The sequence below is a fragment of the Pituophis catenifer genome, unplaced genomic scaffold (assembly GCF_029215685.1).
Source record: "Pituophis catenifer annectens isolate HBS135680 unplaced genomic scaffold, rPitCat1.0.hap2 SCAF_1, whole genome shotgun sequence".
Taxonomy (NCBI): Eukaryota; Metazoa; Chordata; class Lepidosauria; order Squamata; family Colubridae; genus Pituophis; species Pituophis catenifer.
In genome coordinates this window covers 248,635,490-248,663,297 of record NW_027256881.1, presented here as the reverse complement: position 1 = coordinate 248,663,297, position 27,808 = coordinate 248,635,490, and the positions used below count along the sequence as shown (strand labels likewise).

The 27,808-nt window shown below is 39.8% G+C and overlaps 2 protein-coding genes across 2 annotated transcripts in view; one reads left to right on the top strand and one right to left on the bottom strand.

Moving 5' to 3' along the window:
- The first annotated feature begins 552 nt into the window (after positions 1 to 552).
- LOC139327567 (pleckstrin homology-like domain family A member 2) lies at positions 553 to 3,024 on the top strand. Its single transcript, XM_070957424.1, is given in 3 exon segments — positions 553 to 652; positions 655 to 1,152; positions 2,607 to 3,024. Coding segments are annotated over 2 exon segments (555 nt in total). The 3' UTR covers positions 1,110 to 1,152; positions 2,607 to 3,024.
- A 3,815-nt stretch (positions 3,025 to 6,839) lies between these two features.
- The window catches only part of SLC22A18 (solute carrier family 22 member 18), a 76,652-nt gene continuing 55,683 nt past the window's right edge, over positions 6,840 to 27,808 (bottom strand). The window contains exons 8-10 of the mRNA XM_070957423.1: positions 20,398 to 20,499; positions 12,913 to 13,033; positions 6,840 to 7,064 (exon numbers count right to left, since the gene is read on the bottom strand). Coding sequence (XP_070813524.1) covers positions 6,877 to 7,064; positions 12,913 to 13,033; positions 20,398 to 20,499 — 411 coding nt within the window. The 3' untranslated portion in view covers positions 6,840 to 6,876. The remainder of the gene's footprint in view (positions 7,065 to 12,912; positions 13,034 to 20,397; positions 20,500 to 27,808) is intronic.

The window sequence follows — 27,808 nt, the reverse complement described above, 5'->3', positions numbered from 1 at the left end:
CCTAACCAAGGACCTAGGAACTGTTAAGGTATCCTCGGAGATTGTAAACTGTTCCTAGTAAGGTGCTTTTTTGTAGAGTCAAAATGTTCAAGTTAAGCTTCATCATCATCATCATTAATTAATTAATTAATTAATTAATTTTTTCCTCAGAGCTGTAAGGAAGCAGCAACCAAAAAGTGATTAGGAGTTTCGGGAAGGCAGGAAAGCCGCCGCAACACTTCCTTTAATGGGGTAATAGGCAATCCGAAAGCGAGTGGGGTGGGGGGTGGGGATGCTTCGGAAACTTCGGTGCCGAGAAAGGAGCGGCAGGAAGCCGAAAAGCCGCCGATTGAGACCGATCCAGCCGCGCCCCACTTCGCGCAATCTGAAGGCGGCGGGGCTGAGGGAGTGGGGGGGGAGGCGGGAGGGGGCTTTCTGTTGTTGGTGGCTTGACAGGCGAGGGGGCGGCAGGAAGAACACCCACCGGCATGCAAGCCGGCTCGATCTCGTCTCGCCCTGAAAGGCGGAGGCGGCAAGCACGGGGCGGGACCTGGGCAGGCTCAACGACCATAAATGGCGCCCGTCCGGCTGTTCGCCCGCAAAGCAGCACGAGCAGCGGCGGCACCCGGCCACTGCAGAGCCGGCATCGTAGTCGCGTGGCGCGGCGGCAGTAGCGGGCGAGAATGAAAGGGCCGTCGGTGGCGCCGGCGTCGGAGGTGATCCGCGAGGGCGAGCTGGAGAAGCGCAGCGACAGCCTCTTCCAGCTGTGGAAGAAGAAGCAGGTGGTGCTGAGCAAGGAGAGCCTGAGCCTCTTCTCGCCCGAGGGCGGCGTCGGCAGCGGCGGCGTCGGCGGCAGCAGGGCCCGCGCCAAGGAGCTGCGCTTCGGCTCCATCCAGAAGGTGGACTGCGTGGAGCGCACCGGCAAGTACGTCTACTTCACCATCGTCACCACGGACCGCAAGGAGATCGACTTTCGGTGCCCGGGCGAGAGCTGCTGGAACGCCTCCATCACCATGGCGCTCATCGACTTCCAGAACAAGCGCGCCATCCAGGACTTCAAGAGCCGGCAGGAGGCCGTCGAGCAGGCGGCGGCGGGCAGTCGCGACCGGCGCTTGGCTCGGGCGCCCTGAACCCCGCACCCGCCCAGCCCCTCCGCGGAAAAGCCTAGCCGAGGTGAGCCATCGCCGCTGTTTTGACCTCTAGTGTAGGTTGCGCTTCTGATCCTAGGTCTCAAATGTTCCTCAGCTGAGAAAGTTGAAGGGAAGCTTCTCCAACAACAATTTTATTTTTTAAAAATAAAGTTAGGCAATTCCTATTCTTTTTTGAACTTGGAGAAAACTATGCTCGTTTCCCTCTCTGCCAGGTCTTGCGTCTATTGTGGGAGCCGAGACTCTATAAGTATTTATATTTAAGGACTGCGGAAGTTTGCTCTGCATTTGTCTTGGGGTTCAGTCAGTCCAGATTTCTGAGAGCTGTATAAGGAAAACGTTAGCGAAGAGGGGAAGTTTATAACAATAGTAACGAATTGACTTACTATAGCTGTACATACCCGCACAAGACATGAGACACAAAGGGTAATTCTGAGGCACGTTCCTAGCTAGAAAGCAGCTTGCCTCAAAAGGGTTCATTCATTGGAATAGAGACTGCAACATATTTGAGATTCAAGTGACAGGAACCGGAGGCAGCTGCAGAGGAAGAACAGTTTGAAATCTGCTGGGGTGCAGAATTTCTGTCAAAAGGAGCTGCTTGTTTTTTTTGCCTCTCCAGAACTTGTGCCTGAGTCACTCCCTGAAGGAGCAGGAAAGAAATAGCCCAGTCTCTGTGGTTGCTCTGCTTGGTTTACTGAGACAAGACCTGAAGCCAGGAGATACTGGCCTTCCCAGAATTTCTCTGCTGAATACTGCCTTGAATGTTGCTCAGAGAGCTGATGGTACAGGCAAAATTGTCCTTTTCGTGCATTCAGTCTGTGCCTTTCAAATAGCAAATATAATTCCTATATTTTTTATTTTTCTAAGGTTTATTTTAAAAATGCAAGAGGGGACATATATAGCCCTCTTTTTTACAACCTTTCCGCATAGTGGTACATTTTTGCACAATTATGCCTAGTCATTGGGAGACTTGAAATGATTCCAATAAGTTACTCTCCATTTGCTTATTGAAAAGTTCAGCGCAATTGCAGCAAGCAGCCTTAATCTCTGTGGGGTTCCACGAAAGCTCTTAAGGCCAAACTTGGTATTGTTCCTTCCTTGGTATTGCTACTAAGGAAGTGTGTATGGGATTGCCATTGTACTTGCCTAGAAGTAAATTTTATTAGGCTCAGTAATGCTGACTGTGATGAATATGTGTTGTGTGATGTTGCACTACTTGATTTTCAGATGCAGACTTTTAAGATCTGTTCCTATTCATAATTTGGAGTAGGTTACAGTGGAGCTAGTGAATTTATTCTTGAGTGAGATTTAATTTCTAAACACTTTAAAAGCCCAGTGCAATATATTGCTTGTGCTTGTCATCAGTTACTGTATTAGTAAACCCTATTCAGACATTAGATTAAAAAAGGGGGAGAAATAACCCCTGTTTTGCATTTTTCCTGTATCCCTAACAGTTTTCTTTTCTTTTTCTTTCAATAGATTATACATCTGGATAACAAATACATTTGTCTTGGACTGAACCAGAACAGGATACGAATGAAGGAAAACAAAGGATACTACTATATCCAGATTTTTTCCAGGTGTGATCAGACGACTAAGCAAAGAGGCCAAGCTTCTCCTTAGAGGCATTTATAAACCAAAGAACTTTTTTTTTAAAAAAAAGAAAAAAGACTTAAGGCAAAGAATAAAGTTGTATGTCCAAGACACCCAACTTTGCATTAAAAAAAAGATTGTTTTTCTATTTATGAGATGCAAGTAACATGTAGCACCTGCAGGTGTGAAACCATTTAAATTATTTGTAATATCTATATTTGTATTTATTTTGATAAACATTTGTCTTAAATTGCTTTTAGCATTTGAATATGTCCATTCCAAATAAAATGCTTTTTTTACTGTATTTCTGCTGTGTACTGTTCCCTTTATTAGGAGTGAAAACCTGTGTTCTACATGTAACCTACACTGAGGGCCTACAAAAAAAAAATACAAGCGATTAACCACTTTGCTAGTATGAATTATACAAGCAAAGATACAACATGTATGTGATACAACATGTATGTGTCAATAAGGCATACCATGGCTAGAAATATAATATTTAAGCGTGGACATTATGAATCTCAGTACAAATTTACTAAACAGATTGTTTCCTCTCTCAAATAATTTTCTAGGTTTAAAAAATGTCAGAAGACTATCTGAGCCATGATCTACAGTACTGACAGAAAAATCCATTATTTCTTCCCAATATTTTTAATCTACTAGTGTATAACATAAACAATGCATTATATAGATAATGCCTTGCAGTTAGATTCTGCATACTTCACTTGAAAAAAGTTCCTTTTTTTGAGCTTTTGAATCAAATTATTAATCCAACTGGGAGATGACCAAGGCATGAGTGACGTTGAACAGAGTCTGTCCAGAAACAATTGCAATCCTCTGAATGGGTGTAAAATGCAATCATTACATCTACAAATCCAAAGCCATTCCATATTGGAGAGATTCAATTAGACTCACTCTCTCTATCCAGTGTCCTGACAGCCTCTGGAACTGTGCCAGCACTGTCATTGCACTGCCTGTTTGGCCAAGGGGAGAAGATGTATAAGTGCGTACCATCAGCACTTTGCTGATGAATGACTTCCCTCGGTGGTTTCATGCAGAAGTTTAAGTCCAAAAGGATGCCCTGTTTGAATGGCATTGAAAATCATGAAGAGGACCAGAAAGATTGTGCTACTCTGATCCTAATCGGGACCTTGACTGCCAAGAGTACTCTGAGATCTTTGTAGCCATAGGACATCCATTTTCTCTGTGACCTTTCCAAGATAAGAAATGTTGGAGACAGGTCTATGTAGACAGTGCATAGTACTACTGGTGTGAAGGAGGCTGTAGTGTAAGGGACTCCTTGCTCAAAAAATCTTTGCTTGATGACTGTAGACATCTGACCCTCAATATGTTAGATCAAATCCATTCAAATGGTCCAGGATTTAATGGCATGTACAATTTGTGGGCAGTCATGTAACATAACTGTGAACTGCACTGGCTCTCATTAGGTTTCCAACACTGGTCATCACCTTTAAATCCCTACATGGCATGGAGGGACTACCTCATGTAGTTGTGGGACTACCTCATCCTAGCGATTCCTGCTTGTCTCACCAGATCTGGATGAGTGGGCAGGCTCTTGGTACCATCAGTTAAAAACGTTGTCATTTGGTGGGTCTCAGGACATGTGGTTTTTTGTTATGGTGCCTGCTGTCTGGAACAGTCTCCCTCCTGAAATATGGACAGCCCTATCATATTGGCCTTTCAGAAGTTTGTGAAGACCTCGCTCTTTCCCCAGGTTTTATATGTGATTGGTGGTTTTCTGGTTTTAGTGAGCTGATATAATTTATTTGGGAGTGGGGGTTGGTTTATCTTGCTTGCCATCCAGAGTTTCTTGGATTAACGGTGGCCATATAAATTGGATTCATAAATCAATAAATGATTGTCATGGCAGCCCTGAAGTTCTAAGCCACTCCAGGCCTCTTGTTAAAAGAAGGTAGGCTGAAGTCCCCAGATACCGCAACCTGGAGTAACTCTGTTTCTCCCTCCCTTCCCAAACAATCAAGTTGAGTAGTCCTGGCAGGGTTGGAAGGAGAATGGTGCACGAGTGAGGCCAACTGGCTCTTCTAAACCAGCCACACAGCCAACAGAATTGCAAGGAGGCCTCATGACTTTCTAATTCATGCTCTCTTTGAGCAGATCTTGCTTTTCAAGTAGTGCTTTTCAAATTCTAAAGCTCAGACAACCTGTAACCACCAGCTGCCATTGTATCTGCCCAGAAGCAGTTTCTTCCTTTTCAAAGTTTAGCTCTAGTAAGCAAGAGGAAGCATCAGCTTGTGTTATAAAGAGGCAATTTGAATACATAATTTGTAACATTCAGGCAAGGAGGGATAGGCCTAGAGTGAACTCAAGGCCTCTAATAATAGCTTCTATGTTCACAAAGCCTTTTGAGGTTGAAAGTACTTTAAACATTTTTTAAAACATCCTTACTTCAAACATGTAAGTAGGCCAGTATCTCTGCATTTGCAGATGGTTGTAGAATAGCAAGGGGATTTTTTAGAGAAAACAGGAGACGTATACACACAGACCAGATTCACACAACATGCTAGGCCAAAATGTAACAAGTCAACCCATAAGGCCATAAGTTAGACTTATTCATCTATTCAACATGATTATTTAAATCATGGCTTGCAATTATGTATAAACTCATTGCTTCACTCTAGTGAACTTTTAATTGTAACTTGGGTGAGATATGTACTCTACCTAATAAATCATGGAGCACATACTTAATGCTGAAATCAACATGTCTTTAAGCTTGTGTTACTGACAATGTCTTATATTGTTAATTCTAGTATTATCCAATAGAAGTTACCATTTGGGCTCCTATTACAATGTAACAATTTAAGTTGTCTCTCATCAAATACCATTAGGAGCAAAAAAAAATTGGATTATGCTGCAGAATACAGCAATATTTGCTAGATAGGAAAGAAAAGGCATTTTATATGTAGCTCGGTGTATCTGTGATTTCCCTGTTTTTGTATTAAGATAGTCAGTCACATGCTTCATTTTACTTCTATTCTGTTATCTTGATGAGAAAGTGCAATTGTGTGAACAAGTAAATCTTTCCTTTTCTTTGTACTTTCTCTAGCCAAAATTCAACTGTCTTAAATCTGTAATTATCATTGGAATAGTAGTCTACCGTATTCCAAAGTACAGCATTCTAAGGTTATCATTTTTTTAAAAATGTATTTTCCCAGACATTTTAAACAACGGTTTACCACTATTGCATTTTAAGTAATGATTCTGGTATTATATATGTTTATATAAATAATAAAAATACAGTATTTGTAGGTAATCTTTCCCACAATGTCTCACCATGAGAAAGGTCACTGTTGAACCAGGATCCTGGATTCCGTAGGCACTACAGCTGCTTTTCTGTGGCGGCAAAATTTATAGCAGAAAACATAAATGAAAATGCCAGGAAAGGAAACAATGGTAGCCATTTTAAGGGAGGGGAGCAATGGTAGCCATACCTATTTTTAGCTAGAAAAATGCTGTAACCTTGTGACAAATGCATGTAGGGGCTGCAATGTGTCAACCTACTTGTTTACTGCCTGGAACAAGGCATTTTCCTTGCTCTGAACACCAAGAATTGTAGAACACATCTAGAAAAACACTATTGTTCTTGTGGTTGGTTTCTTAGCTGCGCTTGGAAGCACCTCTGGCAACAGCAAATTAAGGGTTAAAATCTCAGTGGGTTTTTGCTGGATCCAATACAGGGGTGAAATCCAGCAGGTTCTGGAGAACTGGTAGCAGAAATTTTGAGCAGTTCGGAGAACCGGCAAATACCACCTCTGACTGGCCTCAGAGTGGGGAGGGAATGGGGATTTTGCAGTATACTTTCCCTGAAGTGGGGTAGGAATGGAGATTTTGCAGTATCCATCCCCTGCCACGCCCACCAAGCCACACCATGCCCACCAAGCCACGCCCATAGAACCAGTAGTAAAAAAATTTGGATTTCACCACTGGTCCACCACTAGTCTTATCTTTCTACCCAACAATTCATGCAAATATTCCTTTATGATGAATATAATTACTATAGAGTAATAAATTACTCTATTTCCTTTAAAATATAATATTAAGAACCCCAAATGACTGAAAATAAGCTTTAAATGTGCGCTTTCTTTGTTCTTTATATCAACAATATACATGGAATTAGTTACTGAGTTTTTTCTTCTTTCTGAGGGATCTTCTTCTTCAAGAGATAAACAAACAGAGATACATTCACCATTAGCTGTAAATAGCCAAAGGAGGAAACCCCAAATTGTCTATATAGAAATCCTCCTATTGTTGGGCCAAATGTCCGTATCAGTGGAGTAACTGAAGCACTGATTCCAAGCATGGCACCTATGAGAAACAATGGAAAAACCAAACAGCATAGATCAAAATTCATTTTATGATCTGCTCTAGCTCCAATGGATTAAAAAGATCAGTGTCTTAAGAGTTAAATACATGCACCCTGATTATAAATGGGGTCTGTTCCTAGATTCCTAGAACATGCTTGATTCAATCAGCCTCTCCTCCAGTCAACCAGCCCCAGACTAAGCATTTTGGAAACATAATATTTGCAAACAATTCTGGAATTGCCTGGAATCCCAGGGACCCTGTATGCCCAAACAGTGTTCTAGTTTTGTATACTACCCAGAGTCCACTTGGATTGGTGGCCGATAAATTTAAAATAATATTTAAAATATTTAAAATAAACCGGTTTGGGTGCCATACATATCAAATTCTGGACAGCACCTGGAAAATATGGATTGACAAAATTTCCATCTGTCAATTACAAAAGGCCATGCTCCTTGCATCTGCATATATACTATGTTGATACATTATGACATTCTAGGTTCTTGAGAAGAACATGATGTATATGAAGGCCAACACCAGCTAAAGAACTGGCAACTGTAACAAGAACAACAATAATAATGCCACCACTAGCCCTTTCCTACAGAGTGAGGCAGGGAGCAGCAGGTGAGGCTTGGCCATTATAACCAATCAGTGTTTGGGAGGTATGTTCTGTGCCATCAGATCTTGGCAGTGGATTCTGTAAGAGAAAGGTCTCTTTTCTCAGCCCCTGACCCTCCACCTCTTTTTCTAAGATGACTAGGCAAGCAATACGGGTCAACAGGTTGGCTTCGCACAACACAGCTCATTGTGGGAGTTAAATTAATCTTGTGTACTGGTTAAAATTAACCACTTGACAATCTGACCAGTTGACTGTTTTGGTATTTCTCCAACACATTAATTGCTCCATTGGCTCCTTGACAGAGTTCTGTGAACAAGACAATTCTAATGCTGGCCCCATTTTAGGTGATATGGTTGCAATGAACATCTTCCTCAATAATCTGTATATAAATACACTGTTATATCTACACATTGCTGGATTTCTTGGGCAATTGAAATAATTCATGAAAAAAGTCAGTTTTTAAATACAGCTTTTGCATCTTTATCAGCATTACATTAGATTTCCCCATATATATATATATATGTCTTTGGTTATTCGGGTTTTCTCCCACGTAAAATTGGAAGTGTCTTGGCGACGTTTCGACGAAGTCTCATTCGTCATCTTCAGGCTGGTGTTTTCGGCTTCGTGCTTCTAGGAGTAATGTAGTTTTGGCGATAGTTCTGGTGTCCAAAACTGAACACTTTAATAACAGAATAATCAGAGAAGCCATCGAGATAGAAAAATGCCCACACAGCATGAATAAACAAGATGATACCTCCCGCCTACCAGCCATTTGGAAACCCGCCCTTATTGACAAACGAGTCCCTAACACAAAGAATGTCACCAGACCCACACTCACGAAAACCACACAGGATGTCACCACCACATATCCACGCAAAAAGCAAACCAAAACTCACACCGATGATGAGGCATGACCACAAAACAGAAGCCAGACCACAGCTGCATCATTAGCCACTTTAAACCCCTCCAATCCATACATGAAGCAAACTGACACCCACCATGAAGATGTGGCACGACCACGAACGCGAAGCCAAACAACAGCAACATAGCTCATCAGCTCAAATCCCCCTGCAACTCAGACTAACCCGAGCACAACCAAACCCCTACCCAAACAGAACACACCCCCATCCAATCAGAGCACAGCCAAGCCTCCAACCAATCAGAACACACCTCCATCCAATCAGAACACAACCAAGCTCCCACCCAATCAGTTCATATCCCCACTGGCAGTTAAAAGGAAGAAACAGCTGCGATCACACATTGCTCCTAGAAGCACGAAGCCAAAAACACCAGCCTGAAGATGACGAATAAGACTTTGTTGAAACGTCGCCAAGACACTTCCAATTTTACGTGGGAGAAAACCCCAATAACCAAAGATCTACATACAAACACCCGGGAAAACCTCAGAAAACACACACACACACACACACACACGCACGCACACACACACGCATATATATATTTAGCCAAGTTCTTCCTACATAAACCAAGATTTTTATGCAGCCCTAGTTCAGTGAAATCACAATCCACTAGTTTCTAGGCTTTTTTCAGGCAGCCAGCAAGACCATTGGGAGATTAAGGAGACTAAGATAGATCTATTTCGGATTATAAACCCTCATCAGTTAGCCACACCTTCATCCCATGTATCTTCCCTGTAAAGGTACAGTATTTGTTTTCTTTACACATAAAGGGCTACGAAGAGAAAAGAAAACAAGTACTGTACCTTTACAGGGAGGATAGATGGGATGAGGGTGTGGCTAACTTATGAGGACTAATAAGTCCGAAATAGATCTATTTTAATCTCCTTAGTCTCCCAATGGGCAGCAGGGTGCTTGCTGGCTGCCTGAAAAAAGCCTAGAAATTAGTGGATTGAGATTTCACTGAACTAGGGCTGCATAAAAATCTTGGTTTATGTAGGAAGAACCTGGCTAAAGAGAAATACACATAAAGGCCTATGAAAAGAAAAGAAAACATATATATATATATATATATATGCACACACACACACGCACACACACACATATATATTTGTTTTACTGATCTATGTAATAATTTAATATGTGCAAAGGTGGCTAAATTTGCTTTAATTTTGTGCGAATTTAAAACCCTGGATATCTCATTAAAAGAGAGAGAGAGAGAGATGATAGATACGGTAGATAGATAGATAGATAGATAGATAGATAGATAGATAGATGGATGGATGGATGGATGGATGGATGGATGGATGGATGGATGGACGGACGGACGGACGGACGGACGGACAGACAGACAGACAGACATGATAGATAGATGATAGCAAGATAGATAGATAATGTGATTATGGTTTTACTTTCTGATTTGTTATAATAGTTGGTGCCCCACATTTGGATATAACTCAGAATTATGATTCACTTACTGAAAGCAAGTGAACTCTTGTATCCAGAGTTAGAAAAGGAGAAATATATAGAAGACTGGGCTGCAGCTTCATTCCTGATCAGTGAAACTATGCTTTATGTGTTAGTTATGCATTATTATGATGAGTTTCACTTGATTTGAGTATTGCCTGTACAGATCTATTTGATGCACTTTTCTTATTTATGTTTCTTAAATTATCTGGAAATTTTCTTAGCTGGAAGACTACCACCTACCACTACCAGCAAAACAAGAATGAAAATAATTGCACACCAAGAGTTCATCAAGAGGATCAGTCATTTAATGGGATGCTTTCCACTGACGGTTAATGGCAATGGGTGTGATAGAGGAAATCTACGGGTGACTGAGGTAACATGCAGTTCCACCCCTGGCCAAAAATGGGTGTCGAAGCTTTTTTTAATAATTGTGTTAGCTTGGGAGTCACTTGCACTGCAGTAATTGCTAGGTATGGATTTAATAAAAATAGTCTACATGTTTAATATATTTTGTCTATCGGCACACAGACCCTAGTTTACTTTTTTGGAAGGTCAGCACTTCTTTGCATGATAGAATTAATCATTTATTTTTTAGAGCTGAAAGGATAAGAACTGGGCTAGTTACAAGCTTATATTCAAGGCTCTTCTGTGCTTCAGTTCAAACCCTCAAATTTAAATATAGCACAAATTCCAAACATATTTTACCCAGTAACTTGTCATTCCCTATCTAATACCCCCAAGTACCAGCCACCTCCTGCTGTAAGGTTTGACACATATATCAATAACACATGGGGGATGAGCTGGAAACTCACAAACTTTTTTTTGGCAATATGTATGAACATTTTGGCAATATGTATGAGCATTTTGGCAGTATGTATGAGCATTTTGGCAATATGTATGAGCAAGGGGATGCGGTGGCTCAGTGGCTAAGACGCTGAGCTTGTCGCTCGAAAGGTCGGCAGTTCAGTGGTTCAAATCCCTAGTGCTGCGTAACGGGGTGAGCTCCTTTTACTTGTCCCAGCTTCTGCCAACCTAGCAGTTCGAAAGCATGTAAAAAATGCAAGTAGAAAAATAGGGGCCACTTTTGGTGGGAAGGTAACAGCGTTCCGTGCGCCTTCGGTGTTTAGTCATGCGGCCACATGACCACGGAGACATCTTCGGACAGCGCTGGCTCTTCGGCTTTGAAATGGAGATGAGTACCGCCCCCTAGAGTTGGGAATGACTAGCACATATGTGCGAGGGGAACCTTTACCTTTTATGAGCATCCAGGCACAGAGGCACCCTTTCTTCTATTCCTTTAGGTCTTGAAATCCTGTTTCTGGTATACTCTGCTCCTAAGCCTTGTTCCTAGTTTTCTGCTGCTTTTAAGCCGACGTAAGCAGTCCTTCTCAATTGTCAACTCATAATCATCTACGCAAATCAGACTCAGGATAAGCCGCTGAACTGGCTTCCTTATGTGATTCAGGTTGCCTCTGGGCCAAGGAAGCAAGCTGAGCAGGCTCCGTCTCCCTGACAAAAGCTCTTTTGAGAAACAGTCTGGACCAGTTGCAGCTGCTGCTTCCAACCTCCCCAAACAACCTCCATTTCAAAAGGTTTGGCTAGAACCCAATAAGGAGTGAGTGCAGAGAATGTCCAGGCCATGAACCCTGGGACTAGCAATATCAAACTTAATTTCAGCTGTGTTATTGTTAAAATTTGATTCAGAGAAGTGACAACCTTCCCAATATTTACTTAGATAATGAAGTTTAAATTCTTATTTAGTTTCTCTGGGCAGTTTACCAACTAGAAAATTATTATAGACAATCATCATAAAAATCATTAATTGCTTTCTAGGCAACAGCTAGGCATATTTTAAACCCTAGAACAGGGGTCCCCAACCCCTAGGCCACAGCCCATTACTGGGCCTTGAGCCCTTCGGAACTGGACCGTGGAAGTGGTATGCGAGTCCGCGAATGTGCATTCCCACTTGCGCGACCAGCACGCAAACGCATGCACACGCGCTCCATTTGCACAAGCAGAAGGTGCACATACCTGCTGCTCGCACAAATGGAGCTGTGCTCGCACATGCGCTTGCCCGCTGTTTGCAGGGAATCATCCCTGTTCCCCCTCTCCTGCTGGTCCACAAAGCTGGAAAGTTTGGGGAACTCAGGGGGCTAGAATGTTGTTCTTGCGTATCGGTTAGGGATTCCTTGAAGAGGAAGCATCTAAGACATCTAAAGCTTTTGAGAATTAACCCTTCCATGTGTGGCCCATATGCATGATGACTGCCATCATCCTACATATAATCTCAATGGCTGTTCTGAAGGACTTCTGATTGGAAATACCAGTTGAGAAAAGAGGATTTAGGTAGGGGAATTGCTTGGCTGTGTAATGGGGTGGAGTGGGATGGGATCTGTCTTGAAGTGCTGATAGGGTCACGTAGCATACAAAGTCCAGGCAGAAAAAAGCTATGCAGAAAGAACTTTCTGTAGGAAATTAATCTCAGGAAATGCTGCAAGATTTTACTTCTTCGTTAACATCTGGGTCATTAAGTAATATGGGTCACTGGCTTCCTTGCAGGCATTTTTGGTAACTCCTGCTCTTTTGATTCTAACTACTATTCACCGGCTTGGCAGATATGCAATTCCAGTAAGATGACCCTTTTCTTCTGTATCCAATTATGTGAGAGCTGCAGAGACTTTGGAACTTGGCATTGCTTCCTGCAGACCTCTAAAAGGTTCCTAGGCAGAGAGAGCATGATGTACCAGACCGTTGCCAATGCTCATTTTTGGAAAGCAGTGAACCAAAACCAAGCAGCACATCCAAAAGGAAGCATTAATCGGAAAGAGAAAAGAGTGAGGCTTACCTGTGTCAGAAACAGGAACTGACTTGGTCAGGATGATATCAGTAATGACACCGACAACACTGAAGGAAAACACCATGGGGGGCACAATGAGGCAATAATGAAAGACGTTGGTCATCAGGACCTGTGAGAAAGAAGAGTAGCAGGTCACAAAAATGAGATACCGATATTCAGGAAGATCTTCTTACCAACTTTTCAGGTTCCACAACAGAGGTGGTATTCAGAAGATTCTGACCAGTTCTGGAGAACTGGTAGCGGAAATTTTGAGTAGTTCGGAAAACTGGTAAATACCACCTCTGAATGGCCCCGCCGCCATCTATTCTCTGCCTCCTGACTCCCAGCTGATTGGGAGAAAATGGGGATTTTGCAGCAACCTTCCCCTGGAGGGGGGAGGGAATGGAGATTTTACAGTAGCCTTCCCCTGCCACGGCCACCAAGCCACACCCAACCAATAGTAAAATTTTTTGAATCCCACCACTATTCCACAAATGATTTCAAATCTACTTGTCCCAAAATGTATTGGTGTACAGGAACTACAGGTAGTCCTTGACTTACAACAGTTCATTTAGTGATTGCTCGAAGTTACAACGGCACTGAAAAAAGTGACTTATGACACACTTATGACTATTGCAGCATCCCCGTGGTCATGTGATCAAAATTCAGACACTTGGCAACTGACTCATATTTATGACAGTGGCAGTGTTCCGGGGTCACATAATCCCCCTTTTGCGATCTTCTGACAAGTAAAGTCAATGGGGAAGCTAGTTTCACTTAACAGCTGTGTTACTAACTTAACATCTGCAGTGATTCACTTAACAACTGTGGCAAGAAAAATCATAAAATGGAGCAAAAGTCACTTAACAAATGTCTCACTTAGCAACAGAAATGTTGGGCTCAGTTGTGGTCATAAATCAAGGACTATCTGTACTTGGTTCCATTCTATTTGCATAAATGACTTGGGATGGATGTGGGTGATGGGTTTCCCCAACGAGCAGAATATTCTTTGAGTTGCAAAATAAATTCATAAATTGTGAAATAAAGAGACCCCAATCAGGTCCTGATGATCTGGAACAAATGGCCACGGATGCTATTAAGAAGCTTAGTTGACATTTGTTTAGGCAGTTATTATTAGATGTTTATGGCAGGGCACATCTATATAGTCCTGTTAGTGGCAGGATATAACTGAACTATTTGATGTTTGTTTCTTCACCCCCGGGGATTCTGGGACAGCCTAACATCATCTGGACTTGACACAACTCACTTTTTCTGCTTCTTGAACCACCATCACAGGAGCAGAATGGTTCACTGCTACAACATCTGGCAGCCAGCAACTTGCAAATAAACAGATCTGGAACTATTATCCATGTCTTAAAGTCCACAGTCACAGTTCTGAGGATTAGTACGTACCATAGACAATATTGGACCATTCATGACTACTGACTTAATTATTTTCATAGATGAAGGTTGCTGATGTTAGCAGGGGAACCGATGCTGTCAAATTTTAATGGGGGAAGCTTTTTTTATTAATTAATTTATTAATAATTCTAAGAGGAATTATTGAGTCTGTCATCTGCACCTCTATAACTGTCTGATTTGGCTCTGCAACCAAACAGGACAAACACAGACTTCAACTGATAATTAGAACTGCAGAAAAAACAATTGCTACCAACCTGCCTTCCATTGAGGATCAGTATACTGCACGAGTCAAAAAGAGGACTGTGAAAATATCTACAGACCCCTCACTTCCTGGACATAAATTGTTTCAAGATCTACTCTCAAAATGATGCTATAGGGTATTGCACACCAGAGCAACTAGACACAAGGACAGTTTTTTCCCGAATGCCATCACACTGCTAAACAACTAATTCCCACAATACTATCAAATTATTTACTAAGACTGTATTACTATTATTCTTCTCATCCTTTCTAGTATCTATCTCTTCCCACTTATGACTATATCCATGTTGCTTGTGTCTTTACAATTTATATTGTTTTATTTGTTTCCTAGTACAATTTGATTGCTTATTAGTAACCTATGACTATCACTAAGTGTTGTATCTTATGATTCTTGATGAATGTATTTTATTTTTCTTTATGTACACTGAGAGCATATGCACCAAAATACAAATTCCTTGTGTGTCCAATCACACTTGGCCAATAAAGAAATCTATTTTGGTGCTGCCTATAGCATCTTCTGCCTCCAGTATTATATAACAATATAGTCAAAAATTACTCCCTCTCTTATCTTCACATAGTCTCAGCAGAAATGTCGTCTAATCTGACAGAGTTCTTCGGATAGTCAGATATTGTGGATGGAATCTTTACAACATGCTGGCTTGATTAACTAATACTTGCATTCCTCTTCCTTCCAGCAGATCAGCTCCACTGCTCACTCTTTGTTTTGATTTAATTAAGATTCTTCTAGTTTAAATACACAATGGACAGTTGATGAGCAGATTAAGACTGTTCCTAATGGAAAAGAACAGTTAGTACTTGAAGGTCCCTGCCAAGAGTTTGTAATCTAAAGGATAAATTGCAGCAGAATATTCATTTCTCCAGTTCTCTAGGAGTCAAAGATTGCCATATATAATGGGGACCTTTTAACAGTCCAGGAAGTTTCTACTTTCAATTATCCATAGAGTGACTCATCATGTAAGTTAACTGATTCCCTGTGAATTAGGACACTATGGAGCCCTGAGAGGATGGGTTGGGTCTGTTCAACATCACATTTTCCGTGACTGATTCAATCATTTACCTTCAAAATTTGCTGTATCAGCCTAGTGTATACACTGTATATTAGAAAAATATTCTCCTAACATGGCTTTAGCTCAAGAAAGGAAGCAGTATATTTAGGCATTTTCTTGGTTCTTCTCCAAAATCCTTTCCCAAAATTGTCTTGGGGCTAAACTTTGCATCATGATACTTCCCTAATATGATATGCACAGCAATATCAGCACAGATAATTAACATTAAATCATGCTTCTCCAAATACATGAAAGGCGGGACATGGAAGTTAGGATTTGGGGAACCAGTTTGGCTTGTTCACTTGTAAGTGACTTAATTGAACTTCAATGAGCTAAAAGGTCTCTCAGTTATGCAAATCAGTTTGCATATACAGTATGGCAAGGACAATCTTTTTGTACTATACCACTGTAGCATAGATGCTTAAAATCTTAATTCCACATAAACGTGGGGTCTAGATTTTGGAATGACTTTCTAGGATTTCTTCAGATTGGGGAGATGTTTAATGGTAGGCACCGCAGTTTGTGGGCAGAAAGTCATTAATTCAATCCTTGATTTTCTGAGTTCTGAGGATCAAGTAGTAATTGATGGGAAAGATTTGTCTTTAGAAAATTATTGCTTTAATCCTTTCAAATAATATCCTAGAACTTGCTTTCTTTTCATTTTTTGTCATTTTTCACAAAATTCTTCAATACCGTAACAAGTCGCTTTTGTGAATTCAATATAGGGATGTTATCCAGGTTGCACTTTTTGTTTGTATATCCTTTTTAAGTATTACAATATCAGCTGGTTTCATTTGTCTATCCAGTGTAACAACTTTTCCCATATTATTGTAGATTTTTAAAACCACTTTCAGATCAGTCTCGTCTGGTAAAACTAGTTCCTTTTCCATATCACCTTTTAAATACAACCTATCTATAATGGCAGACACTTTTAAAATTAATTTCTGGGTTCATGGTTCACAAACACGTCCAATGTTGAAGTATCGTGCTCCATTCTATATTAGTAACTCAAATTCTCCTTTAATTGTAATCTTTAGTTCCTTCTGGTTCCCGCTAGTGTCCAACCTTCAATCTCATCCTATTATGTTTTTTTTTTTAAGAATTCAAAACAGCAGCATTCCCTCCTTATTTCAAATTCATCTGGACTCTTAGTCAGCTTGTACTTTTCCAAAATTAACCTTCTAATCACGTTTTGCTGTTTATTTTTTAAAAAGAGGGTTTTTTAATCCCTTAAAGTTATATTTAAAGTTTCTTTCACAAAGAATTCAACAAGATTCCTCTGATACTGTAAAACTTGCTCCAAAGGTTCTTAATAGCTGAAAAGCAGTTAATAAGTGATTAAAAAAAAAAAGTATGCAAACTCAGTATCCATAGAGGTGCTGACCATGGTTTGGACATGGTTTCCCTCATCTCCCAGAATGTAAACAAAGTCTGATGTTAATGATGACAAGAATATGGCTAATTGATCACAGAAATAATAATCAAAAATCATGGGGAATATAGCAAAAGTCACCAGGGCTTTTTTAAAAGACTTCAAGAAGCTGTGGGATTGGTGGCAAAATGTTCATATGAGCTTTCCATTCTGGCCATTTTTTCTCTATTTAAAAAAAAAATCTTTGAAGTCAATGGCCCAATAAATTAGAGTGTCTTGGGCTTCTTAGCAATAGCAATAGCACTTAGACTTATGTACCGCTTCACAGTGCTTTACAGCCCTCTCTAAGCGGTTTACAGAATCAGCATATTGCCCCCAACAATCTGGGTCCTCAATTTACCAACCTCGGAAGGATGGAAGGCTGAGTCAACCTTGAGCCTGGTGAGATTCGAACTGCGAAATTGCAGTCAGCTGGCAATCAGCAGGAGCCTACAGTACTGCACTCTAACCACTGCGCTACCACGGCTTGATTGTACTATTTGAATAAAAAGTATTTGATCCTAGAAAAAGCTTGGGAAAATACAGATAAGGAGCTAAAAAGCAAATGGCTGTACTTTGCCCTTACTTCAGTAGTGTCCACTGGCTATGGCCAAAAAAAAAAAAAAAAAAGTCAAGATGGCAGCCACAACAGTGTGATCAAAACTCCACCCATTTTTATGTGAATTGAATATGAGATTCACATTAAAATAAGTGAAGGTTTGATTGCACCATTGAAGTTGACATACTCAGTTTCTTGCTTTGTCTGCCCAGCCCCAATCTGCTGCCTTGTCTTCTCTTCAGCACTGTAAAAATGCTTTGTAAATAAATGTATCTTTTAAATTTCCTGGAAATGAAGTAATGCTCTGCCTCCAGTCTTCCTTTCCGTTGTACTTACAATATACATTGTTCAAGATCTTGGAGTGGTGAGAAAAATCCAATATCAGCCCACTAAGCTCAAAGAGAATGCTTGATGTTTTCATTTCACACAAAGGCATATTCTCTCATGCTAGAGCACTCCCCAAAATAAATTTGAATGGTGCTTTTTTAATATTAATGAAAACGTAGAGGACAATTTAAAACATTCTCAGTTTAGGAGACTTTTGCATAATGATTCTGCCAGACTAGTTAGTTCCTAGGGATGTGACACTTGGGGCCATTCAGAAGCAGTCAAAGTACAACATCTTGTATTCCTGAAACCATTGCCAATTTTAGCTGGGTCAGTGAGGAGCATCATTGAGGGATCACACAAGTTTACCTCTGGTCTACTCTAACTAGTAATGGTTCTTTAAGTTTTCAAGTGGAAAATTCTTCCTGTTGACTGTCACCTAAGAATGAAATGGAAGTGAGCCTCAATTCTCTCTAGCTGTTCTATTACTGGGCTATGCTTCCGCTCCAAGACCATCGTTTATTTCCAAGATGCCTCCTCTGAAAAATGATCGGGCTGAACTCTGTCTGGCCCCAGCTTGAGATCTGGGGCATCTTGTTTACTGCTCTCCATTTCCCCTCATTTTTTTCCCTTCATCTGTTACCTAAACTTTTTCAGGGCTCCTTTTCAGCACAGCTGGCCTCAGTTAATTTCAGCCCTGCATATTTTGGAGGCCACTGAGGGGAAGTGATTCTACGGGGGCGGATGAGGGAAGTGTAACTTGAGATCTTTGTTAAATGTCTTCCGTATATAAATCTTTTTTTTTTATCAGCTAACTTTATCAGCTGCACATTTCTTTGGGGCATGGATGTTCCTGGGGGTCCGTTCAAGTTGTATCAAAAGATCTCTTTTTTCCTTCAAAGGCAAAGAGAGAGATATTTTCTTATTGGATGCTTAAGCTCAGAGCTTTCAAAAAGTTTTATTTGCAAAAAGGACAACAGCCTCACTTTTCTGTCAATAGTAATTATGGGAATCTGTTTCTGGTCTCTTTCTTTTAAGGTTTGTATGGTCTATTTCCCAGAGTAAGCTTTTTCTCCGAGATGCATCAAAAGTTAGATTTAGCCGGATCTATCCGGATTGCGCGATCCAGTAGTGCCAGCAGCAGGACACTCCGCCCACCAGCCCGGACCTCTCACCTCCCGTTTTTGACGCTCTGCGCATGCGCAGAAGGCACACGTTCACATTTGCGAGCCAGTGGGGAAAGATAATAGAGACACAGTGGTTCAATAGGGACTCAGTGGCTCAATGGCTAAGATGCTGAGCTTGTGGATCGAAAGGTCAGCAGTTCAGCGGTTCGAATCCCTAGTGCCGCGTAATGGGGTGAGCTCCTGTTACTTGTCCCAGCTTCTGTCAACCTAGCAGTTTGAAAGCACATAAAAAATGCAAGTAGAAAAATAGGGACCACCTTTGGCATTTAGTTATGCTGGCCACATGACCACGGAGACATCTTCGGACAGAGCTGGCTCTTCGGCTTTGAAACGGAGATGAGCACCGGCCCCTAGAGTCAGGAATGACTAGCACATTTGTGCGAGGGGAACCTATACTTTACCTTTTACCTTAGGGAAAGATAAGTGAATTTCACCTGTGTGCTGGGTGTGTATGTGTCTGTGTGTCTCAATGTATAGGTGGTTCTCGACTTATGAACACAATTGAGCCCAACATTTATGTTGCTGAGCAAGGCATTTGTTAAGTGAGTTTTTCCCCATTTTACAACCTTTCTTGCCACCGTTGTTAAGTGAATCACTGCAATTATTAGGTTTGTAACATAGTTGTTGAGGGAATCTGGCTTCCCCATTGACTTTGCTTGTCAGAAGGTCATAAAAGGTGAACACATGACCCCCTGGACACTGCAACCGTCATAAATATGAATCAGTTGCCAAACATTTTAATTTTGATCACGTGACCATGGAGATACTGCAACGTTCGTAAGTGTAAAAAACGTGATGAGTCACTTTTTTCAGTGCTGTTGTAACTTTGAACAGTCACTAAATGAACTGTTGCATGTCAAAGACCACCTGTACTAAACTTTACATTGTTCTCCGAATTGAAGCTTATTTTGCTCACATTTTAATATCATGTTGTGATCAGCATTGGTGTTATTGTTAAAATTTAAGAACTTGTGTTAATAGAAACTCTTGGTCCTAGGTAAGCCTGATGAAAGGGGCCCTTTAATTTTAAATATATGATCCCAAGTGATGAGCCATTTCGGCCAGACGGCATTTGAATTTTTGGAAAACAGTGTACATTTTCACTATTTCGTTGATTATTGCTGTCCATATGAATGGATTTACAGATATAATTTTTCGTTACTTCCCATTTCCTTCCTGAGATTCAACTGCATAATCTGCAGTGGACATTATTCCAGCATTTTGTAATCCAAAGAAGTACAAAATTGTGTTGAATCTTACCATAGCAATGCCAACGCCACATAAAATAATAACACTCAGCATAAGCAAAGACCGCTCAGTATACCGACTGGTTAATCTTCCAATTATTAGGCCCTGGACAACCTGGGGGGGAGGGGGGGAGAGAGAGAAAAAAAAACCAGATGAATCAAGTTCTCTGAAATTTCTAGATTAACTACAGGCTCATACTAAACAGTAGTTTCTGCAGAGTACCCAGATCCAAAATTATATTATATCTAGGAGATGTTCAATTGACTGAATAGCATGCTTTCAGCATTATATGTTCCTGTCTTCTATCATTTGGGTCACCAACAGAGAAGGCAGAGATGATTAATGTTCCTGCCAGCATATTTCTGTGATACAACCCATATTTCTTGTCCTAATTTTAGTTTTTTAATGAATATTTAAAAATTAATCTTCCAGGGTTCACAGGTGTTTTGATCAAATCCATCATCTCATTCATTTTGTAAGAGTGCCCATAATATTCCAAATGGATCAAAGAAATTATATTATGCTGATGACATAAAGAAATTACAACTTAAGAAAATATTATACATAGATCCATGCAATGGAACTTTGTTGGCTTTTAAATAAAAGCAAGAGGACTCTTCTCTCATTACTGCTGGTCTTCAAGCAGCTTCCATCTGTAACTATTTAATCACCTCTCTTTCCAACAGTTTATTTGTTACACCAAATAAACCTTTTGTGGGGAAAAAAGCAGCTGGGAAGGCATTTTGAGTTGGAAAAATGTCTACAGATTTGGTAAGAATGGGCATGATGTTACTATCTAAATTAGACAACAGCTGAGTCTGACAATAATTCATCATTAAAATGAGAAATAACAAAGGAGTAATCGGAACATATCATGGTGTCTTTAAAAAGTGGTATTATTTGAAGAAATAGTTTAAAAATGCGACCAATTACAATAACTATAAGACAGGAGTTCATTATAATTTCATACAGGATTGATTTCTCTTAGTGCTTTGATATGTTGAGGAATTTGCTCTAAACAATACAAGTTAAATTAAAACTTGTAAGAAATATAATGTATTTGGAAATATAAGTTAGACAAGTATAAATTCTCCAAAATTATCTTTCAGCAGAATGAGGTTTTTTTTAATAATAAAATGTTGACAAATTTGATCCTGCTTCCAATGTATACTGTATGGACAAAATATGAATGCTTAGTAAGAATATTTTAACTCCCCTCGCCTCCTGCTTTTAAATTTTGCTGATATGGTACACAGTTAAGATAATTAGCATAATTAAAAAGACTTTGCCAGTTAAAAATATCAGCTAAAATCCTAAACCCACTGATTATAGTTTTTAGAAATGGAGAAATTGAAATACAGCAGTACAACTTAGTGCTCACAGCCCTACTAAACTAAATAGGTATATTTATATACTAACATTTGGGGGGAAATCATCCATAATCCACCATTATACACATAAGGTGCCAATAAAAAGGAATTAACAGAAATTAAATTCTTCATTAGGTGCTTGAGTGACAGGATTTTTAATACAAATGGACCAAACTGTCTAGTTAACATCCCTAGGCAAGAAAAATTCAAATGTTTAAAAGGGAAGTTATCAACACTGTCTAAACGGGAAGCTTTTTTTGGGAGGGGGAAGCAAGTTCAAATGTAGAAAAGTAGGTAATAAATTAATGACAACACAATTTGATCCCTTAAAATAGTTCTTATATGTATAGGTTTCTTCCTTGGGTGTGCCATTGTACTAAAACAAGTAATCATAAGATTTGAGGTTTAATTGGATTTTTCCCCCACCCTAAAGGCTAGTTCCCAGACTCCACAAATATGCATTTTAATACAGTCATTTCTACACTGATTCTACTACAATTCAAAAGGTAGCCATCGTGCAGCTGATAGAAAAAGAACAGCTGGGTCCATGGGAAGTGTTGTGATTACTACTGTATCATCTCTTGATTCTTTTTTGGGGTGATGGTGATGGTAGGGAATGTTTACTATTCCATGGAACAGAATTCAACATGTTCCTGTTAAATCCTAAATGACTATCAGAAAATCAGAAGCCCACTCTTGTCTGACAGTTTTATGGTTGTTGTTCTTTTAATTAAATTATACCATATTTCACTATTGACCTTCAGATCATGCCATCAGAATATGTGCTCTAACATGCTCATACTAACTAGTGCAGGATTGCTTATCCAATTTATCACTTCCAACAGCAGAATTACTTCTGACAGTGCCCTAGTTTTGAGGACTTTTGGCTTATTTACGCACACACTCACAGACACACACCCTCCTCCATCAAAGTGTTTCTTTCTTTAAAATCATTCAGCAAACAAAGAAAAGAGCAGAAACAATATGGGAAGCCCAATGATGATTGCATCACAATTACAATACAAGCAAGCTGCACAGATATTCTATCTGCTATTCTGCTACAGGAGAATCACCGATTCTACATGCACCGATTACACTGCTACATACAGATCACGGAAGATAAAAGACCCATTTATAGTATTGATCAGGAAAGACTATTCCCAATAGTAATGAAAACTACCAGAAGCTGGATTTGTTATGTTTCTTTCAGATGAAAATGGACTGCTAGGGAAGGAGGATGGGGAAAATATGCTAATAGTTCCATCATCCATCATAAATTGTCCTGCAGAAAGGTAATTTAATCAATGTCAATGTGATAGCACACTGTGTTTTGCCTTGTATGGTAGTCTGGGAAAAACCACTTACATTTTGCCTTGTACGGTAGTCTGGGAAAATGTAATGTGAAAAGAAGCCAGATAGAATGCTGTTTCATAGCTTGCATTGGAACAAAGTGCATGGCTATTGTAAGAAAGACTTCTACCCCATTGGCTAACAAATGTAAGAGGTAAAAATTCCACAGGTCAAGATTGTAGAATGAGGGAGTGGGGTTTGTGTGCATAATGTTTCAGTTCATGAGCAGACATTATGGCTATGAAGATCAGCTGCCAGCAGTAGAAATATTTTGGAAGAAGCAGCTATAAGGCAGACAGGAATCAAGATCTTCTACATGGCTTTTTTTTTTAATTGCTGCCTCTTCAGATCAGAATAAATGCTTCTAATAATCAAGGACCGGTGGGGTTACAGCAGCTATTGGCTTTTCAAACCTGAACTCTTGGATAGGTCATATTCTGTAAACCCTGAGAGGCTTGTACTGGAACAGGATATTCTAGTCTTTCAAAAAAAAAAGTTCCTTGCACAGTGTTGAGTAGAAAGCTGGCAATATTTCACTGAGAAAGACACATAACTCTTTCTGTCTCCTGGATAGCACTCAAGAAGAGAAATTTTCAAAGACAGTCTTTCCCCAGTATGGTACTTTTCCAGTGATTTTTGAACTGCAATTCCTATAAACTGCAGAAAGAATGTTCAAATGTAAAGTCAACTTTGCTGCAGCAAAATATTTCTTAGACTTAGAATAACTTTATTGTCACTTTGAATGTACACTAATTGGCATACATTAAAATGAAATTTAATTGCATACAGCCCTAAAGGGTCTCCCTCCAATATACACTACATAAACATGACAAAATAAATACAAAATTATGCATATACCGATATATATTACAGAGAAATAACACAAGCACAGCTAATATTATAATGTATGATAACCTAGATTAACACAAGAAACTATTTTTTACACAATCAGACCACTGACTAATCTGAGTACTGTAAACACCGTAGTCATCTTTGCAAATAAATTCATGTAATTCATTATTTGATGCATCTACTTGGTCACATTGCAACAGGGGATGAATTTCCCCCCTTTGTTATAAAATATGTCATATTCGTACATCTCAAGAACCCTGCAAAGGTAAAAGAGACAATCAGAGATCAAGAAATCTTGCAGCCTCCTATTCAGAAGGGACCAAAGGTTTCCTTCACATGAAAAGAAAGATGTCTTTAGTCAAGGCAATTGAGCAAGGACCTATTTTTACAGGAGTTCAAAGGGAAATGAGGTGTTGCACTAGGCAACAGATTATAGCTCTCTCCTATATCACCTGACAATAGCTGAGAAACTAAAAGGAAATGATCAGGTGAGAGTGCTACTAAGTTTCTTAATTAATGATTGTGTAACACACCCAAATGCTAGCCTGTAGCTATTTCAGCATAATTGTATGTCATTAATGCCATTTTATTGAATGATACTGAATCATGGACATGTGGAATGAAGGTGGATGTATTTTGTAGCCTCTGATTCTGAAAATGACAAGAGAACAAGTTATTCTTGGGTCTCTCCTATGAGTATTAGATAAGATGCATTAGGTTTTGTGCTACCCGATACCGCTTAGCAGTTACCAGCATGTTGCAACATCCCATACTATATAATGTACCATGGAATAATGGCTACATAGATTAGTTACTGCTGGAAAAAATTGCTAGCTCATATGAATCACACCCTCTCATCCTTCAGGCATTCTATCAAAGGGTGGAGGCTTACCAGACTTCAGGCATTTTTTGAATTCAGGGTCACTGACTCAGCAGTTGCATAATAGATAGGGTTATGCAGTCTGTAATTCTTACCTAAACTTTCCAGTATCACCTATAGGTTGAAAAGATCCTTGAGATTTGGTTTTCTATAATGATGTTGAGTTTTTCTTTAGCTATCCTTAAATATTATCTATTTCTGAACTTCTCTGTTTTGAAATATAGCAGCCTTCCCCGATATTTGGTAAATTCCTGAAGTTGATACAAATAGGCATTTTAATCTGGCTCTTCCCATTGTTAGCCTAACTGACTAAATATTGTTCCACTGTTCAACTTTTCTGTAGAACCACCAGCTTTCCCAGCAATTCTTCCAGTATATTGTGTGTCCCAGGGAATTGCAGAGTATAGAGGTAGCTAATGACAACATTCAGGCATAGAGATGAATTTTGTTTTCAGAAATGTGGGTTGATTTAGAGACTTGGTTGAATTGGTATTTAATTCCCCAAACACCATATTGAATACCTTAAGTACTTTTTAGAAGTCCATATTGAAAAATGCTTAATTTCCACACTGAACTTCCTTTGGCCATTTCAAAGCAAGTTGGTAGGCCTCATCACCTACCTTCAAATTCTGTTTGCCTTTGTAACATGACCTTATTTGAAGTAATATGAAGAGAAAGCTCTTTACCTTAACAGGAATCTGTTGTATTATCAATACACCAAAGAGGAAGGAAATAGTTTGCAAGTGACATAACATGAGCCGCCCTTGGCTATGTACACAAGCTGCAGGTGAAACAACTTTGTCTTTGTCCTCCTTCAAAGCCATATATAAGCCTCTGAATCTGCAGGGGAAATATTTAATTGGAAACTCCCAACAAAGTAATTCAAAGAGTGAAAACTGTCTTTCTTCCTTTCATGCACCATTAACAACAGCAACTGTGCCATAAATCCAGCTGATATTTTCAGATCTTAAAGCAGGAAAACACACAGTAGAGATAAATTTAATCTCCTTTTTGGAAGGAAGCCAGTCTTGGGAAGTACCTCAATGCACTTAACAAATAATCTCTAAATAATTTTTCTGCCTTCAAAAAAAAAAATCATATTCATAGAGCTGAAAAGTGAAAAAGGCATGGCGTAGCTATCATACACTAAATTGTACTGGACTTTAAGAAGTCCAGTACAAGAAATCAACATTATGCTTAATATAAGTTTAGTAGTATTACGAGACTCAATACTTCTAAAGACTACAACAGAGAAACCAGAATTGCTGATGGAGTGGGTCATTTTTGTCAGATTTGTACAAGAACGTGTAAGCAAATAAAATGCAGTATAGATCTACTGAAGTCAGTAAAAAAGTAGCAGCAAATATTAATGGACACTATTCATTTAATTTTGAATTTGGCCATAAAGAACTGCAAAGACAAGAGAAAGGTTCAGTAGCATATACCAGGAATCCCAAAGCTAAAAACAGCATAATCAAAACCAAAATGTTGCATTGCAGTCTTTTTCAATTCCACAAGACTGAAAATGTTTCTAAAAATAAAGTGGAGGAGGTTGACATGTACACGTGTATAGCAAGCTTTCTTTTTCCTAGCCAAATCAAAAGTCTGACTAAGTAAAATAATGACGAAAAGCAATCTTAGTCCAACTTTATTAATGATTCTTAGGATATTTAAATCCTGCTGCTCTAAGGTGCAGCACAGTTTCATTAATGGTTATTTGACATCCAAATTGATTGATTTATGGCAGTATATGTTTATGAGTTCATACTATTACTCATGTTGGACATTTTATATTGCATCTGATGCAATAGCCGTACTATTTTCAGTTTATTGTCAAGATGCTTCTTCTAATGTTACTCCAATGATCTGTAACTTGAATCTGTTAACTCCTCTGAGGCAACAGAGAACAAGGATACTGCTACAGAACTCTGTGTCGTTCAACCCCGCTTTGGATACTGGGTTAAACAATATATTTAAGGAAGGATTCAGACAAAGTACACAAACTTCTGAAAAAGACAACAAGGTTGTTTGGGAGTGGGGAGGGCTAGACATAAGTCCCAGAAAAAGAATTTGAAGAAGTCGGCATGTCTGATCTTGAGAAAAACAACAACAGAAAAGGGATAAGAGAGAATTCTTTAGACACCTGAAAAGATGTAACACAGAAGAAGGCCAATGCTTGTTCTCTCTTGATACTGCATGTAGGACACAAAATAATGGATTGAAGGTATCAAGAGGGAAATTCTGATTCAATGTTTTTTGTTTTTAAAAAACCTTTCTTAATAGAGCTTGGATAGCTCTGCAGACAAAAGCACTGTAATTTAACACCAGCTGTCTGCAATTAAAGTAAGTTCGAATCTCGCCAGGCTCAAGGTTGACTCAGCCTTCCATCCTTTCTAAGGTAGGTAAATTGAGGACCCAGTTTGTGGGGGCAATTAGCTGACTTTGTATAAATATACAAAAGTATGAAGGCTATTGCTTAATGCACTGTAAGCCGCCCTGAGTCTCCGGAGAAGGGCGGCATATAAATCAAATAAAAAAAAAATAGTAAAAGAGGTGGTGAGCCTCCTTTTACCGGAGATGTTCCATCAGAGACAAAATAAACATCTGCCAGGGATAGTTTGATTTGGATTCCTGTACTGAGCAGGGATTGTCTTAATGACTTAATCAGCCATTCTAACTACATTTCAAAGGAATAGTCCTATACAGCAGTGGGTTTCACATATTTTTACCACTGGTTCGCGGGTGCGCCTTCCGGGCTTGCACCTGGCCTTCCACGCATGCGCTTTGCTCATTCGTGTGCCTTCTGCGCATGCGTCTGACCTCGAAAACATGGCTAAATAGGATGGCATAGTGCCGGGGGGGGGGCACCCGTGATTGCCGCTACCGGTTCGCCTGAATTAGTCCAAACTGGCTGAATACCACCACTGGTCCTATAGCGTAAAACCGAGCTAATTTATTTCTAACTCAGCTG